Source organism: Merops nubicus, unplaced genomic scaffold, assembly GCF_000691845.1.
Source record: "Merops nubicus isolate BGI_N331 unplaced genomic scaffold, ASM69184v1 scaffold28112, whole genome shotgun sequence".
NCBI lineage: Eukaryota > Metazoa > Chordata > Aves > Coraciiformes > Meropidae > Merops > Merops nubicus.
The window spans coordinates 11,546-26,675 of record NW_008592064.1 but is presented as its reverse complement, the minus strand read 5'-3'; the positions used below and the strand labels follow the sequence as shown (position 1 = coordinate 26,675).

At 38.8% G+C, this 15,130-nt stretch overlaps 1 protein-coding gene across 1 annotated transcript in view; it reads right to left on the bottom strand.

Annotated features, from left to right (window-relative positions):
* LOC103767913 (DNA mismatch repair protein Msh3-like) overlaps positions 1 to 15,130 on the bottom strand; it is a gene marked incomplete at both ends in the record, with an annotated part of 46,703 nt that overhangs the window by 21,434 nt on the left and 10,139 nt on the right. The window contains one exon of the mRNA XM_008935046.1: positions 14,899 to 15,065. Within this exon, the coding sequence (XP_008933294.1) occupies positions 14,899 to 15,065 (167 nt within the window). The remainder of the gene's footprint in view (positions 1 to 14,898; positions 15,066 to 15,130) is intronic.

Genomic DNA, 15,130 nt, shown 5'->3' with positions numbered 1-15,130 from the left:
TGAAAGAAAAAAAAAAAAGAAAAAAAAAAAAGGAAAGAAAAGAAGAGGAATTTCAGAATGACAATCACATTCACTGTTCACATCAAAACCAAGAGGCTTTGGGGGTTTGATCATACCTGCTAACTGCAAGTGAGATTTTTAATAAATCTAACTCAAGCAGAAAAGTGGCTCTCATATGTTAAAAAAAAAAAAAAAAGGTAGATAAATATTCAAAGATATCTTCTGACCCTGAAAGTTCTGTATTAATGCCCATGAAGGACAAACTGTGGTTTCTGGAAAGACAAAGAGAGGTGCTAAGTTTGGTCGTGATTTGCCCTGCACTGGCCCAATGTAAAGTGTAGTATGAACACAGAATGAGGTTTGTCACCCCCCTACTGTTAACAGAGCACATCCAAAAGAGCAACAGAAATACTCTGTGATCAAGGAAACCTTTGCAGTTCCCAACCATTCCAACAAAATAAAAACATAAATACACAATTATTCCATTAAGCCCTTTTGCAGCTGGGGAGAATAATTTCCAAGCTTAGGAATGAATGCTGGAAATGTAATTGGCAAACCAGTCTACCTACGCAGAGAAAGACTCACACGTTTTACGTTGTTAGTGTGCCGATCTGGCAAGGTACATGTCTGTTTACTGCTCTCAGAATACAAGCCTAGCCTGAGAACTGCCCTGTCATCAGAGGACTTCTTGTGTGTAGTGAGGAAAACACAACCACACGTTTAGCTTCAGTCACACAGTGCTCCCCTCTGGAACCATCAAGGCAGCATTCTGGCACGCCACCCCTCTAACTCATGCTCCGCCTCTTGGTTACGTCGCCTGCCTCCACATGAACCAGTACAGGCCTACGGATGCTGGTCACCCAGCGTGCGCTGAGCCAACAAGCTCTCACTTAAACCTCACTGCTTGAGCAGAATTTGGCATGGGTAACTTCTCATCTGCCTCAGATAAAGAGCTTTATATGTTTTGTAACATTTTTAATAGAGGCTGCTGGACAGAAATCAGGAAACAGCTGGCTAGTCAGTTACACTTTTAATTAATGTTTCCTTTGATAAGCTGATACAGAATTAAGAATCCATTAAATGTGATGACAAGAACTTGTTAATTTTTCACCAAATTATTCCAGGCTTTCCTGCGAGATGTACAAAGATGCTTAAACACAGTGACATTTCTACCATAATAAATACAAAGAGCATAAATAATTCTGCTCTCTCTGTAAAAAAATTTTCTTTTCAATGTCCTATTCCTGTAATTAGGTGCAGCACATTTTAACCACAGTTACTTACCTTGATATTGCATTCTGTGAAAAGTTGTACAAGTGAAAAAGCAGGGAAGTTTTCTTTCCCATGGCTTAATTTATTATGTAAGACACAGATGCTGTACACTGTATTTTTCATACTACTGCTTTTCTAGGATTTATGATCAATGAGCCAACAGCAAAAAGCTAGTTAAATTATTTTACAAACGGAAAATGCATTTGAAGGAAACAGATGAAGGAAGCATAGCCTTAATGGCATGCTGTTTAAGGAAAAAAAAAAAAGTAAAAGCAGATCAGGATTCAAAATTGGAACTCAATTTATCTCATATTTACAATTTGGAGACCTTTATTTGAGTGAATGCTCTCTGGCAATGGATCAGCCCAAAGTATAATCTTCAGTACCACAAGACCACACATCAACTCTGCAGAACTGAAAACAGAAGTGGCAGAGTTTTGGTTTGTTCCTTGTTTGGTTGTTTTCCTTAAGTAAGACAAAAATTGAAGAAAACCCCCCCATATATTAATTCAACTGGCAACTGATATTTACTCTATCTTACTGGGTTTTGTAAGTCATGACATAGCGAAAATGAAGACTAAAACTTCTATAATTACCAAAAAATGAAACGCTTACAATGTTAGCAGGAATAGGAGGATAAAGCCACTAAGTGAAACTGTTTATTTTAGTCAGATAAGGGATTTTCACACACAAGACACACTGTTGCCTTCTTGTTCTGTTCTGTTCCTGTATTTTAAAATGCATGAAGCTGCTGGCACAACACCCTGAAACCTGCTTGTAAAGAATGTTCCTAACAAAATCACAGGAATTCCCCTCACCAAGCTTAATATAAAAGGTACAAGGTACTAGACTACATTCTACTCATAATAAATGATGAGGCAGAAGCATCTGAAAAGACATTCCTATTAACAGACATCAATTTCTTAATGTGAGTTGCATCTGGGATAATAACACACTTGTATGGACTACAGTAAAGGGACAAGTTCCATGCTAAGTTCTCTCTCAACACCCAACCTGATATGGCACAACTGCCAACATGGCCATGCTTCAAGAGAAATTTTCATTTTAAAAAAAAATAAAAAAAAAAAAAAAAAAAAAAAAAGTTCTTCTCTTTCCTTTTGCACTGGCATAAAAGCTTGAACAACCAGATAGTGAACTGAGACAAGAATTCAAACCAGTCCAAAGTTTATTCAGAAAGTACAAATGACCATAGTAGCTTTTCACATGTCCCAATTACCTGTTGAAACTCACCATGAAGCCACAAAAACTTTGTACTGAAGATACCAAAGGGGCCATGGGACAGCAGAGACTGTTGCTTAACCCACCAATACCACTGAAAAGGTGTTGATGAAACTCCAATCTGAGGTTCCTTTCCGCAGTATGTTAAACACAAAACATACCACTTTTTAATTAATAATACTTGATAATACACTAATTATTTACCACAGGATGATAAAACTGCCATGTGGACTTCAATTCACTTTTGTAACATTGAAAATCTACACAGTAACTGTTAATTTGGCTGAAGACCCAGCTTTTCCTTTAAAACATTTCAGAGACATAATACAAGAGCCAAAGAACTCCTCTGTGATCAGTACCCCTTTATTTGCTTAGTAACACCCAAAACAGCTGTATGCACCTGGACTGGGTAGCCCTCTCCTACAATTCCTGTTTTTCTCTCAGTCTTTCCCTTCACCTGGGGGCACGACAACACTGGAAACAACTCTGACACAAATGTTACCTTCAAGTCTACATTATGAGCAGAACAGAACAATTCTATAAGTGCTATAGTACAAATGTAGTCCTTCCACATCAGAGCAGAGGTGGTTCGTCTCATCCCAGTTCTCAGCTACACTCTTTATAGCATTCCTGTTCAGGCTGCTCCATCATATTTCAAAAGCCTTACACTCACACTAAGTTACAGAGCTCCTTCCTTCCCATTTTTCATATTACCACCAAAGTCACCACTTCAAACCCAGTACCTGTCTAATGGACTGTATAAAATGCAGAGCATAGATCCAGGTCCCTAGATTATGTGCATACTGAGGCACAGCATGCATTGACCAAGAGATGTATTTATCCTATCCAAACAAGAAACCTACACTATGGGACAGTATAAAACCAGAGATCTTTCTCCACTCCTCAGGATTACAATTTTCTTTATTTTAGAGTTTGTAGTTTCTGCTCTGCCGTGCCTCACAAAGTTACATTAGATAATTGAGTCATAAACAGCAGAGTCCAAAAAATAATTTAATGCAAGTTAATCATAACTGCACCTGATTATGACAGTTATGACAGCACTTGTTTACTCCAGCAACCCAAAGGAATTAGCATTCAAATTCTTATGCCAGGTCAAGTCTGTGGCCTGAATCTGAAACCTGGGCCACATTTAATTTCTCACAACCAGATCAGATGGCTGAAGATAGATTACTACTGTGTTGTGCTTTGTCAGTCCTTTTCAGCATAGCTTCAAGAATGTTTTCTACATCTTGACACATCTGTACCTTATGTCAGAAGGTATTATATGCTCCCTAGCAGCCAAGCAGGATCCCTTCTCATGGCTTTCACCCCACAAACCTGCATCAGAAATCAGCAGAAAGGAGCTGCATCCTTGGCTTGTTTTGGCTACACAGCTCCCTGTGCTACATTCAATTCCCCCTCTTCAAATTCCAAGGCTGGCCTAAACACACATTCATTAGGTGAAGGTGGTTGTAATACCCACTCAAAACAGGATTAAGTGCCCTATAGCACCTTTTAGGTTGACTGATGATTTTCTTCAGCTCAGTTTAAATGCAGGTTTTCTCCACCGTCCTGATAATGCTACGGCACACAAAATCCTACAAGAGCTTTGGTGGAGACATTAAATGTTATCAAAAAGTGCATTAAAACCTTATGCAGGAAAATGGGTGTTATTTCAAATTCAGTGAAACAAAAGAGTAAAGTCCACTCATCAGTTCATACTTCTTACCTACACATTTTTTTTAAGCTGTCTGTAAGCCAAAGAATACTGGCTGGGCTATTTTCCTTTTTACAGCTAAGAAACCTTCACAAAACAAAGACTTTTTTTTAAGGGCAAGGAGTTTACAAAACCCTGTATAGCTCACTCATATATAGATAAATGATATGCTACGCATGTGTGTGCTTTCACCTCTATTAACTCAAAACACAAATCCTTTAATTAAGTTTCATAGAGACATGAACCTTTTTTTTTTCTGTCAAGGTCATGAGAAATAACAAGTCCACTGTATCTGCAATTATACAGACTGCTTTATGGTGAGGCTTAACTTCTCGACTTTGAGATGAAAATCCATGTGCTGTCTTTTCAGATAATTAAAATAGTTTAACACAACAATTAATACTGTAAGCAAGGATTTTTGACAGCTGAACAGATGTTCCCCAAAAATGAAAGGCCTCTTTTTTCAGCCTTTCCCTCTTCCTACTTCCCTTTATCTCAGATGCATCAAGAATTTGTTTTTTTGTATAGCAAATGCAACACTGCCCTGCAAATGGATTTGATGGGTGTACTGTTTGGTGGATAAGGAACTGATTGGGTGGTTGCATCCAGAGCATAGTGGTCAACAGTTCAATGTCCAGATGGAGGCTGGTGACAACTGGTGTCCTTGAGGAGTCTGTACTGAGACCAGAAGAGTTTAATATCTTCATTAATTATACAGACAGTGGGACCAAGTGCAGCCTCAGCAGGTTTGCCAAGGACACCAAACCGAGTGATGCAGATAGTTTACTTGAGAGACCTGGACAAGCTCAAGAACTGGGCCTGTGTGAACCTCATGAGGTTCAACAAGGCCATGTGGCAAGGTCCTGCAAAAGGGTAACCCCCAGTATCAATACAAGTTGGGGGCTGAAAGCATCAATAGCAACCCTGCAGAGGACCTGGGGGTACTGGTGGACAAAAAGCTTGACATGATCCAGCAATGTTCACTCACAGCCCAGAAAGCCAATGCTATCCTGGGCTGCACCAAGAGAAATGTGACCAAAAGGTCGAGGGAGGCAATTCTGCCCCTCTGCTCCACCCTGGTGAAACACCACCTGCAGTCCTGTGTCCAGCTTTGGAGCCTTTAGCACAAAAAAGACATGGACCTGTTGGAGCAGGCTGATCTTGTTGAAGATGCTCCTGCTCACTGCAGAAGGGTTGGTCTAGATGACATATCAAGTTCCTTTCCAACCCAAAATAGTCTATGATTCGATGAATACCACTTCACAGCCTTCTCATGTTTTTTCTTCAAGCCTGAACAGGAGCTGTTTAGTGAAAACGGAAATGCATAGCCCAAAAGTAGTATAAGACATGCCATGAGATGGTATGAAGTACAAAAAAAAACAGTGAAGCTGTCTAGGAAAGTTATTGTTCCTTCTCAGAACCCTGCACTTCACCAGCACATGTGAAAGATGAAGAAAGGTAGACAGGTCTCCCTTATGTCCTCCCTAGGATCCCTGGAGAGCTGCTGCTTCGCTCTCCATCTTAAGGCCCCTGTCAGCCATGACTTTGTATAGGGCCATACAGAGGAGAAGGACAGTGCCAAGCAGTCTGTTGCAAGGAGTGCCTGAAATCTTGCTGGACAAAGGCACCCTAGATATTGGAAACAAAGGGTAGAGATGTGAAGAGGTGAAAAGGACTCCAGAAAGCAGGTAGCATAGTTGTAAAAGAACAGGCAGAAGGGATGGAGGCACAGGCAGTTATCTTCCACCTGACAAGAAGTGCAAGAGACAGGTACCACATCAAATAGGAAGAGGAATAGATTCAAGTATATTTGCTAAAAATTGGTTTTAAGTATATCCATTTGCCTCTGCAAAAAGATTCTTCCACATGAATGGAAAGCAAATATACATACATGAAACTTTTTTATATTAAAAAACAGTGTGTTACTTAGGTTTGTAGCGGAAAAGCTAATTATTATAGCAGTGATTTCCAATTATTTATTAAGAACTAAGAAAACATCCATGAAAATTTGGAAGCAGGCTCAAGTACGAATTTCTAACAATCATTTCTATTATTCCAAATTCCCAGGGGAAGAGTCCATGCTTAAAGTACACTCTTCACAGCTCTAATTTCCTGAAAGCCTCTTACCTATACCATACATCAGAAAAAAAAATCTGTTAAAAGGTACAAATGTCATAAGCCAGTCAAGCACAAAATGAAACTGTTAAAGAGAGAATGAAAGATAAAGTTTGTTCCCTTTTGCAGTTCACTAGACTGATGGCACATAAAAAACTCATTTCGTCTTCTTCTAAAATCAAGCAAATAAATGTATTCTGGTTTTATGAAATATAAATATATTCATAGCCTTTCTCTTTTCCTTAACTCAGGAGGGGTTGGGAACCACTGTTACCAGATCATTATTCTTCTCCTCACTCTAGTATCACTGCTATCTGCATGTCAGACAGGCAGACAATTTCAGTCTTTCTCCCCTTCCTACTCATCTTGCTTACACCAATACATCAACACGACTTGCAACAACAAAGCACTGATGTAACTGGGTTCCTCAAAAAAGATTTTACTTTCATTCAAGACTCACTTTCTAGTCCAAAGAGAATTGCCACTTATGTTTGGGGTTTGGCTATTTTTAAGAAGAAAAGCCACCTACCTTTAGTTCTGGCCATCTCATAGAACATAAACAGGTGGCTGGTTTACCATAAAGACCTGAGCACTCCCTAGTACCTGTACAGTTACAGGGACACTCAACACTTCTGCAAGTCACTTATATCTGTACTTTGATACAGTTGAGATAACTTCCAGTTTTAAGTGTGTGCACACCTTCCCTCCTCTCACCTCAGTACAGTATGCAGTTGTCATAATGACAATTGTACCACCCTCCCATTCACATTTATACTAGCTTATCAGCAGATATCCATTAGCAAACGTTTTCTTCTTCTAATAAATGCATTATAAGAAAACTGAAAATTTAATTACTAACATGAATCATAACAGAATAACAATGCCAGTTGGGTATTGGGCTTATTCAGAAACTTTTTTATCAGAGCAATGACCTCTATCTCAAAGTAAAAAAAAAAAATTCAAACATAAATGGGAATTGTTCCTTCAAAATAAGATTATTGAACTTGGGAATTTACTACTATTCTCCACCAAGTCACCTAATGCACCACAATTATCTCCCTTACAGATCACTCAGGGAAAACTAGTTATTACTAACTGGTAGCTTTCATGACCTCACTCCCTAAGCCCAGGACCATCAGCACTCCACCACGGTGGTGACACCTCCTGGAGAAGCTCGAGGCTCCCATCTGGGTTTCAACTGCCAGCTTCAGCACCCCTCCCTGCCTGAGAAACTTCAACAACTGCCCTGAGAAGTCAACAGCATGTAAGGATATACTCAGAGCAATGAGCAGGTAACGTCATAACCACCAGAGAGGACAACAAGAAGTAGAATTGCTCACATGTCACCTTTTGAAGTTACTGATCTATCCTATAATAATAAATCAATGAGGTGTCAAAACATGGAAATAAGCACCTTAATTTTTCATCTTTCCTGCTTCTTTCCACAAGGTGGATTTTTCTAATTAAAAGGTAACATTTTTTGGCAGTAAGAAATAGCACAAGCATCAAGATCAATTTCATCGATTTCATCATTCTTCGTTTAATAATTTCTGGCTCAAATACTCAAAAAAAAACAAACCTGAAAAAGCCAAAATTATTAATATCACTAATCAGTATAAAAATGACACAAATACGGCTCCTGAACACAGCACATTTTCCATGCTGCTTGCAACCCCATGAAAAACAACATACCTTTGAAGCAGGCACAGGCTGCGGGGGAAGCTCATCAGGGCACACACCTTTGCTTTTGCCTGAAGGAATTTACAAAGCCACATGCACTGGGCAAGGCCTGCAAAGGGCTTCTGTTACTGTTAGAAGCAAAGTTAACATTTTTTACCTAATATATCATCCAGGTTAAAGTGCTCTGCACTGCATTTAAACACAGTGCTTTGCAACTGACTGCTTTCCCATGTTTTTCTGGTGACAACCTTGCACGCATAACGGCAGAATAATTTCATCTAAATGATGCCATACGCCTGTGTTGTGTGCCAAACTGTGAAGGGCATTAAGGCAGGCAATTGGGAAGAAGTAGGCTTTAACACACAAGCAACTTGTCAAAACAGATTTAAGCCCTATGCTTCCCTCACCTGCAATGCCATGTAAGACAATAACGAACTACAATATTGAGAACAGTATGTTTCATGACTGCAACAAGATTAAATCACAAAAAAATACTTGTATCCAACAGTTCTTCAGGTCATTACATGATTTGATAATACTGTTGTGTTTGGGATTTTGTTCCCCATCTATGCAAAAGAAGTCAGATATGACATGACCAATATTCTTCAGGCAGCTCTCCATACAGCTGAGTTGCCCAAGCCATGAATTGGATTATTAGCAGTGCAAAAAGCCTCTTTAGTCAGTAAACATCTGTTCACTGATGCATTTGGTTTTTGTATTTACAGAAAATAGCTCACACGCTGTTTTTGTACTTTGTTGTTTGGTTTTTTGGTTTTTTGTTGTTTTTTTTTCTGCTGCAAATTCAACTGCTTGTAGCTTCCATTTATACAAAACATTCTCAAGATGTTTGTCACAGCTTGCCTTTCACTTAAAAATCCATGGGAATATTACAAGCTATACCAACCATGAAACCACTAGTTTTTATGATTATCAATCCTCTAGACAATTGTCACTTCTCTGTTCAGCAATTCCATTTGCAACACTGTCTTGCTGTAACCATTTAGTATCTTTGCTTTGCCACTACAAGCCTTCCCATCCTTGCTCACCTACAAACCTAATCAGCTATCTGCACATAACCACTCCCATCTAAAAAAAAATCCTCAAGATTAATTATATGAAAGCATTCTCTGATCTGAGCAACCATCAGCCACATATAAATATACAAAGGAACAACATTTTATATTCATTTACAAGACCTCACTGAGTTTATTGTACCTGACTTTTTGCTCCTGGACTGATAACATAAACCCATAATTCCATCCATGAAGCCAATCAGCAATGAATCTAACTATTGACCAATGTGTGTAATAAATCAGCTACAGCTCACTCCTCTACCCTTTACAAGTTAACTTATGAAGACAGTTGTACTTCCCATTTCAAGGAATCCAAAGCACTGATGTTCTACCACAGCAGCAACAAACAGTGAAACAAAAATACTGAAAGACATCTCTTATTCACAATTTCTGGGAACTGCAATCAGGGGGCGGGATGATAATAAACAAACAAGCAGCAGTCAAATATCACCAGCAGCTATGCCACAGCTCATGCTCTGGGCTGCTAGAGATCACAACAGGGCTGAAACTAGAGAGTAACACATCTGACACAATGAAGGTACCCGAGAGACCACAGCTGATAGGATGTTAAAGGCAAAAGTCATTGCTAAAACAGATGGGTTACCAGCACTGAACTGACTTAGTGGTAGGCAGAAAGGGCTTGAAACATTATTTATAGAGGTTCTTAAACAAAAAGAATAAAAAAGCCTGTGCTGCATGTAATGATGGAGGATCAGCTACTTGAGGAATTCAGCTCAGGAGCAATTCAATCATACCAGTGAGCAGGGAGGATGATTTTGGTTCTCAATGGATTTGAAAGATAAGGGAATTACAGGGAGCAAACTCCCAAGCCAGCGACAGCCTTGCAGTACTCAAGTGAAAACAAAAACCTGAGTGCCATAATCAGAAGGAAAAAAATCTTAAGACACATTACAGGGGAACAAGTAACTGACCTCCCTGTAGCCTCAAAAAAACAGTGCATGATGGAGGTTGTGTCAAAACTGACTCTCAGATGACAGGCCCAAGCTAACAGGAAGAAGATATTACACTCTGCAAACAGAATAAAGTGAAATGTCTGTGGGCACAGACACGAGGTTAGTTATCGTATCGTCCTGGGTTTAGATTGTTGGCTAGACATCAAACAAGATGTAACAAACGCAGAATGATGCAGCCTTGGGTGAAATGCTGCTTTGAAGTACTTGTGATCAGTGTGGTTTTACATGGTGTCAAAGACTGCTGCAGAATAAAACATTACATAAAAAGGCCAAATGGAAAAAATTATGCATAGGCGCACTGGGGTGCTCTTAAGATGGGCTGGAATTTTTTTATGAAATAAAAAAGGGGCATGTGAAAACAATGATAACAAAAGGGAAAGGAGCCTCAAAAACAATTTCAGAGAGACCAGTACAGGCCAACTTTTAAAGCGACCATTGTGTTAAGGAGGATGGGTGCTGAGTCTGGAGTGCCAAACAGTGTTCTCCTGTAAAAACATACACATTTTTAGAAGGCAAGAATGTTTTCTTGGTTTTGTATAAAGAAGGAAGCTAAGTGTTAAAAAGATTTTCCTGCAGCTGGGCCAGCACTTGCAAACAGATGTTACTAATGGTTCAGGAACAGAACTGTACCCACCAGAACATTTTGTTCTGACCCAGTTTCTGTAACCTACTTTTAACTTATGATTTTCTTTTGAAGGAAGGCTCTTCACTAAAACTGACCTACAGTTCAGCGCCCTTGAATAGCACTTTCTAGTCATTAAATCTGTCCTTGAATAGTACCTTCTAGTTATTAATTTTTATGGACATAAATCATTGGCAATAGAAGCATTTCATTTACCACCTGAAATAGCAACATGATAGAAGCAAATAAACATGAAACTATGCCATACATTTAAAATCATTTGTTTCCTGGAGTTTTAAATTACCAAAGAGGAAAGTTTCTAACTTGTAAGACAAATTTACAGGAAAAGTTAAATTATTTTTCAAAGCTTACTGAGGCTGGCAACCATCAGAGTTTAATCCAAATGGTTAAGCAAACTCACTACAAAAACATGTATGAGCTGAACTTCACTTAAATCAGTGGTAAAATACATACTGATTAAGGCTAGGATTCCCCCACACCAAGCATGCAATTTAGCTGAACTAACTTCACACTAACTGAATTAAAATTCGACTGTATGAACAAATCATACAATTACCTTACTACAGTCACATTGAGTTTTGCTCACTGCTTATTAATGTCCATGCCCAACGTAGACATGGAGAACTCCAAAACCAGGACCAAATCTTCTATTTACATTGCAAACTGCTTTCTGGAGCACAGCTCAAACTGCTGCTCTTCAACAGCTCACACAACTGCTCTGCTGCTGTTTCAGTCATTTATTACCTCACTATAAAATTTGCTTCATTCTCCCTATTGCCAGAACCTGTTTACAGCCACATACAAACCTGTGAAACTATCTGCTCCACTTACCTGCAGGATAAGCAAACTCTGCACTATCACTGTACTGCATGAACTTAAAAAGTCATGAGGTCACTTCCCATTGTGTGTTTTATTTGCACTTTCTTTTCTGATTCAAAACTCTTCATGATCATTTTACATTAATCCACAGAAATAATTTCTACCATAATGAAGTACTCCTTAGGCTTAAGTAGCAGCTCCTTGTGATTGCCAAGCAGATTAAAACACCACAACCTTTCTGGTCACTTACTTCTGCCTCTTGTTTCTGTTAATACCAAATTTACAACACCAACACCCTGACATTCAGCTGTTTCTTCCTTCTGTGATGGGTATTCCTTTGATGTAAACCTGGCTTTGAAGATATCCACACTGTCCCACAACAGAAGCACCAGTAAATAGTGTGAATGGCACAGCTGAGCCCAGGCATAACTGTGGTGGCAACAGGAAGAGAATATGAAGAAGGAACCTCAGCATTCCATAAGGAGGAAATACGTATGTTATGTATGTTTTATTTTTTTATAATAAAGACAAAGAGGCATGTGCACCAGTAGATAATATTCACATTTGGTCTTGGTATATTAAAAAAAAAAAGAGAGAGAGATAAATTGAAGGAAAACACATACTATGAACTCTTGCCAATATGACCAGGCATTGAACCAGACTCTGACTACTCTCCTTAAGCTGCAGTGGTTTATTGGGACTCTTTTTTTTTTTTAAATCACCACAACCACATTCCTTGGGGCGGCACAGACCATTGCCACATGACCTTGCTCAGTCAGTAAAAAGTTCTAAAACACAACATACAAAACCAAATCCTCCCTCTGAGTTACTCAGACAATCCCTGGTGTAACTCTTAAATGACCTGGGCTTGCAGTGAGCAGAAAGAATCTTCTCTTCTCTGACCTGAACCACTCCAAGCTGTACAGCGCCTGAGACTATTTTTCTCTTGCAATCTGTTCCCTATGTCTATAAATTGAGTGGGTTTCTCCAGAATTATAAATACACAAAGAGACGAGGAGGATTGTTGAAATACAAGATCTAGTTCCCGTGGTTTTAGTCAGAAAGGTCTTAAAAAAATTATAGAAATTAAAGCTTTCCCAGGGAAGAGATGATTCCCGCTAGGAGTTATTAGAGAAGAGGAGCCAAAGAATGAAATTACCAGGTAATGCACAACAACCAAAACTGAATACTTTAGACCACTCTATATACACTAAGATAAAATTACTGCCTGTATAAAAGCAATTATATAAAATCTGAAGCCTTGTTAAAAGCCTAAGAAAGAAGCAGATTGGAACCACTTAAATTAATATTCTATACTTCAGGGCCCTCTAGTGGTTAAATCCATGAGAAACTGGTTTTCAAATAAGGTTACTGAAGGATACTGAAGTAATGTGTTTTATTTTCACCATTCCCATGTATGAAGACCTGCCTAATACATTACTGGAAATGGGCAAAAAAACCTACGAACTAACATCTGTTCATAAAATCAGCTAATAGGTGGTATTTTTTGTTTCTAAAAGAAATGAGAAATTAGTTAATATCCTCAAGTGCGCACAAACAAAAAACAACAAAAAAATCACTTTCTCAAACCTGCATCAGAATTAACCTTAATGAGCAACTAAAACACTTGTTTCTGAAAATGTGCTTCCTTTGTCAGTTTATTACACCTTTTTACCTTTCTTTGGCTTCCACAAAACGGTCAGTGCACAACACCAGCAACAAAAGAAATGAAAACAAATAAAAATAAGAATTGTTAATCTTCATCATGGCATATTTAGAAATGTTTTGGACATAGTCCTACAGAACTGCTTTGCAAAAGAGAAAGTTATCAAAGTAAAAGGATCAACAAGGCAAAAAATGTACAGCTGCTGGCAACTGGTAAAGGTTTGTTACCTCCTAATCTTTTATTATCTGCCCAAGTCTTAATAAGCCTTTTTACGGCAAGAAACACATTGATATTCCCTGCTTAGTAAACCTAATTAGAGCCTAGTGTGACAAAAACACACCTCACTACCAGTGTAAGCATCACAACACCACTGAGTGATGAAGACACCACTTCCTAACACCAAATCAGATATTTTCAGTCCCTCCTCTCAGTCTTTGCTTTCATATACACGTGCCCTTGAAAGCACAACAGCTGAGTACAGGAACATCTGTGCAAGCTCCTATAATGTGCCACAAAACCAGCTTTTCCTAGTGAGATGACTGCCTACCCACAACTTCATGTCACCTTTTTTTTGTTTGTTTTCTATAAAAAGGGATGAAGGAGGAGTGCACTGGCAGACAGGGAAAGGAATGTCTGTAGAGCATTCGAGGGGAAGCTGTGCGACGATGACTTTTTCGAGTTCAGGTAAGGTAGTCAAGACATCAAGTTGCCTGTGTCAGGTGGCTACCATCCAGATGACTGTGACACATTTGTCTGTCCTTACAACATGGGAAGTGATGATACTAGTTTCTTTCCTCCAAAAAAAAATTTTGCCTGTGTAATTCAATTTCCTTTGTCTTTCTTTAGCTCCCATTCTATTACCACATAAAACAAAACCACTGTGCTTTCTGACTAGTTCATTCAAAATGGAAACGCCAGGCTCTGAGCTCGTCCTCTACAGTGCAGAGCTGCATGGTTAAAAAAAAAAAAAAAAGTGAAAAACTGGATTTTCTCACAAAAATTACATCTACAAGATTTTGTAAGTTCATCAGGTATGGTCACAGGATTGCTTTATCCTTCATCTATAATCCTACAAATTATATCCTATTCTGTCTTTATTCCACAGTAAAAATGATACAGAAAAGACATACCCAGTTTACCCTCAAAAGACACAAAGAGAACCGAAGATACAAACAGATGATCAGCCACAACACTTAAAAGTTCAGGATAGTGTGATAAGACAAACAGAATGTCACAAAGGTTTTCTATACCTATCTATATTAACAGAGAAAGTTTTGTGCCTTTTGGAAATCTTAAAGATTATGGAAAACGGGAAAAACAGCCACAGAACATCACTTTCAGATCCCAAAGATAAGTGCATGAACTGTGAAATAAATCCAACAGATCACATCACTGGGAGTGTGGGAGCAAGACACTCTAAATGAAAACAACAGATGTTTAGATGCACAAGCCTTTCATAGATCCAAAACAGAAGTCATGAATTTCAGTCTAAAAACAATTTAAGGAAGGACTGCCCAGATCTCAGTGGGATCTGGGGAATTTTCAACCTAGCAGCAAACTACAGCCAGTCTGAAACAGGCCTCTGCAGAACTACACATTCATGCTTCCTTCTGGACCTAGTCCTATCAATAGCTATGCTGTAACCATAACAAAAGGAAACAGGAAAGAAGCCCAGACAACAAAAGCCTCACAGAACATACCTCATGGAAGTTATACTGTTGAGGAGCTTTTCAGACTGATCTGACAAGTTAGATGGAAGTATTATTTCAACAGGCTGCAGGCGCAAAACCCGACTCTCTAATTCTAAGCGAGATGCAGAGTCCTGAAAACTGTCAAAAATTACTTCTCCTGTAGTCGGTTGAATTGCCTGTCAAATTGAAGAAAATAAAAAAGCACTGAGTATTTGCATTTTCAGGGACTGTTTCAATGACT